This window comes from Pyxicephalus adspersus, chromosome 9 (genome assembly GCF_032062135.1).
Source record: "Pyxicephalus adspersus chromosome 9, UCB_Pads_2.0, whole genome shotgun sequence".
In the NCBI taxonomy this organism is placed as follows: domain Eukaryota; kingdom Metazoa; phylum Chordata; class Amphibia; order Anura; family Pyxicephalidae; genus Pyxicephalus; species Pyxicephalus adspersus.
In genome coordinates, this window is record NC_092866.1 from 2,857,391 (window position 1) to 2,859,953 (window position 2,563).

Genomic DNA, 2,563 nt, shown 5'->3' on the forward strand with positions numbered 1-2,563 from the left:
AGGCAGGCCAAGGCAGGGTAGCAGGGTGAATTATAGGAAGAGGGCAGGCCATGGCGGGGCAGCAGGGTGCATTATGGGGAGAGGGCAGGCTGGAGCAGGCAGTATGACTTAAAGGATCTGCTGCTAATGTCTTGGTGCCGGATACCACAGGACACCTTCAGAGGTCTTGTGGGCTCCATGCATATATAAAAATATTAATTATGATATATTTTGGAATCTGTTCCTATACAAATAAGAGTTTTCTATAATCTGAAAAACCTGTCCTGTAGACTTGCCGCTCATTAATTTGCTGCATCTGCATGGTGTTCATTCCAAGTAACTCTCATCATATAACTATGGCAGAATTTTCTGGGTGACTATGATGAGTCAGCGCAGGCAGATAATCCCGGTCTGATGTGCAGGTTATACATAGACCGTGGTAAGAGCCGATTTACGTTAATCAGGATTATGGGAGTTTGCTCAGACCTGGAGCAGGTAATTATATTGTAAATCACTCGGACTGCTGTCACATTTTCTGGGTTTATTACTTTAGAAATCAAAATAAACTAATGACTGATTTTGTAAAAGTGCATTCCAGAGCTATTTTCATTCAAGGTGGAGCTCAGGAGCGCTTAGTCAGCAATGATTTTATGGGAGATTTCCCTCCCGTGGTTCTGGTACTGTCCAGGGATGGTAGGAGCCTCTTATAATGGGCACTGCAGGGGTACTTGCACCCAGGATCTTGGCACAGGGATGGCAGAGCCTCTTATAATGGGCACAGCAGGAGTACCTACCTGGGTACTCAGTGCAGGGATGGTTGGAGAGCCTCATAATGGGTGCAGCAGGGGTACAAACCCAAGAACTTGGCATGAGGAGGGTTCAATGGTACATGGTTGGCTGTCAGGGGCGCTATTTGAGCTGCAGTGTAATATGATGGGCGGTGAGGTACAGACAAGCCACCCTGACACCGCGGGCGACACATACTGTGGCGTGGAATGCGAGGTCTGCTTGAGTTCCAGATAAATGAGAGCATTCAGTAATTGTGTAAATATTTACTGGTAAGACCCTCGTATTATGCAACAACTTCCGTAGCCAAGTCATCAATTGTAACTCATCAATTGTAGGCCACCCAGCTACGGAAACATGCACCAAAGCCCTACTTCTCTAAAAGGAGCATCTTATAATGGGCACAGCAGGGGTACAGACCCAGGACCTCTGTGCAGGAATGGTGGGAGCTTCCTATAATGGGCACAGCAGGGCCACAGACCCAGGAACTTGGCACAGGGATGGCAGAGCCTCTTATAATGGCCACAGCAGGGGTACAGACCCAGGAATGTGGCACAGGGATGGCAGAGCCTCTTATAATGGGCACAGCAGGGGTACAGACCCAACAACTTGGCACAGGGATGGCGGAGCTTCCTATAATGGGCACAGCAGGGCCACAGACCCAGGAACTTGGCACAGGGATGGCAGAGCCTCTTATAATGGGCACAGCAGGAGTACAGACCCAGGAGCGTGGCACAGGGATGGTAGAGCCTCTTACAATGGGCACAGCAGGTGTACAGACCCAGGAACTCATTGCAGCTCACAATCCAGCCCGCAGTACACTTTAATCCACAACTTTTACTTCTCCTTCATTTTTAACATTCAGTGAAAAAAAGTGCAAAGGAAAAAAATTGTATTTCAGTGTCATTGTAACATTTAGCAGGAATTTCCGACAATTTCTCATTCTTACTGTTCCATATGATTCAGTTGATGTTGTCGCCCCCTAGTGTTGCCTCTGTAAGGCGCAGTACATTCAATCGCCCTCCATATAATATTAATCTCTTATATAGTAAGAGATTATTTTATCATTTTGGTTTTGGTCAGGCTCAATTACATATCTGGGTATCAACTCATTATAATTGAGCTCTGCATATTAAGCTAATCACATCAAAGTGTAATGTTTTGCAAAAATTATAAAGTCTTTAGGCCCCTTTAAAAATATAAAAAAATAAAGTTCTGATGCGTGTTGCTGGCACAGTGGGGGATGGCGCTATGTGGCCCTCGGAGTCCGCGGAGTCACCCCAGCTCAGCAGCATGCTGTCCCTGATCTCTTTGTTCGTTGTTAATTGCATATTTCTTTTTTTTTTATTGCAGAAACATCAAATGTTTGTTTTTCTTCTCAAATTCTATAAAATTTCTTTTTTGGCAATGACGGTGCGCTGCATGAGAGGAACAGAACCTACAGACGGGGTGCTGATCTTGTAATCTTCATTCCCGGTGCTGGCCGGAGTGGAGGGTAAAGAAGTTTTTGAAGAAGCTGAAGAGGAGAGAAAAAAGGTTTATTAGTCCCATGTGACTTTATTTTAGAATTATATTGTTATAAACAGGATTTATATAGCGCCAACATATTATGCAGCGCTGTACGATAGGGGATGCAAATGACAGACTAATACAGACAGTGACACAGGAGGAGGAGAGGACCTTGCCCCGAAGAGCTTACAATCTAGGAGGTGGGGAAGTATCACACAATAGGAGGGGATATGGAATGGTGGGGAGTAGTGAGGGTTTAGGAGACAGAAGAAGACGGGTAGGTGAGGGT

General features: G+C 45.6%; 1 protein-coding gene across 1 annotated transcript in view; it reads right to left on the minus strand.

Moving 5' to 3' along the window:
• Positions 1 to 1,570: 1,570 nt before the first annotated feature.
• Positions 1,571 to 2,563, minus strand: part of LOC140337969 (hepatocyte nuclear factor 4-beta-like) — a gene marked incomplete in the record, with an annotated part of 17,415 nt that continues 16,422 nt past the window's right edge. The window contains 1 exon segment of the mRNA XM_072421874.1: positions 1,571 to 2,281. Coding sequence (XP_072277975.1) covers positions 2,151 to 2,281 — 131 coding nt within the window.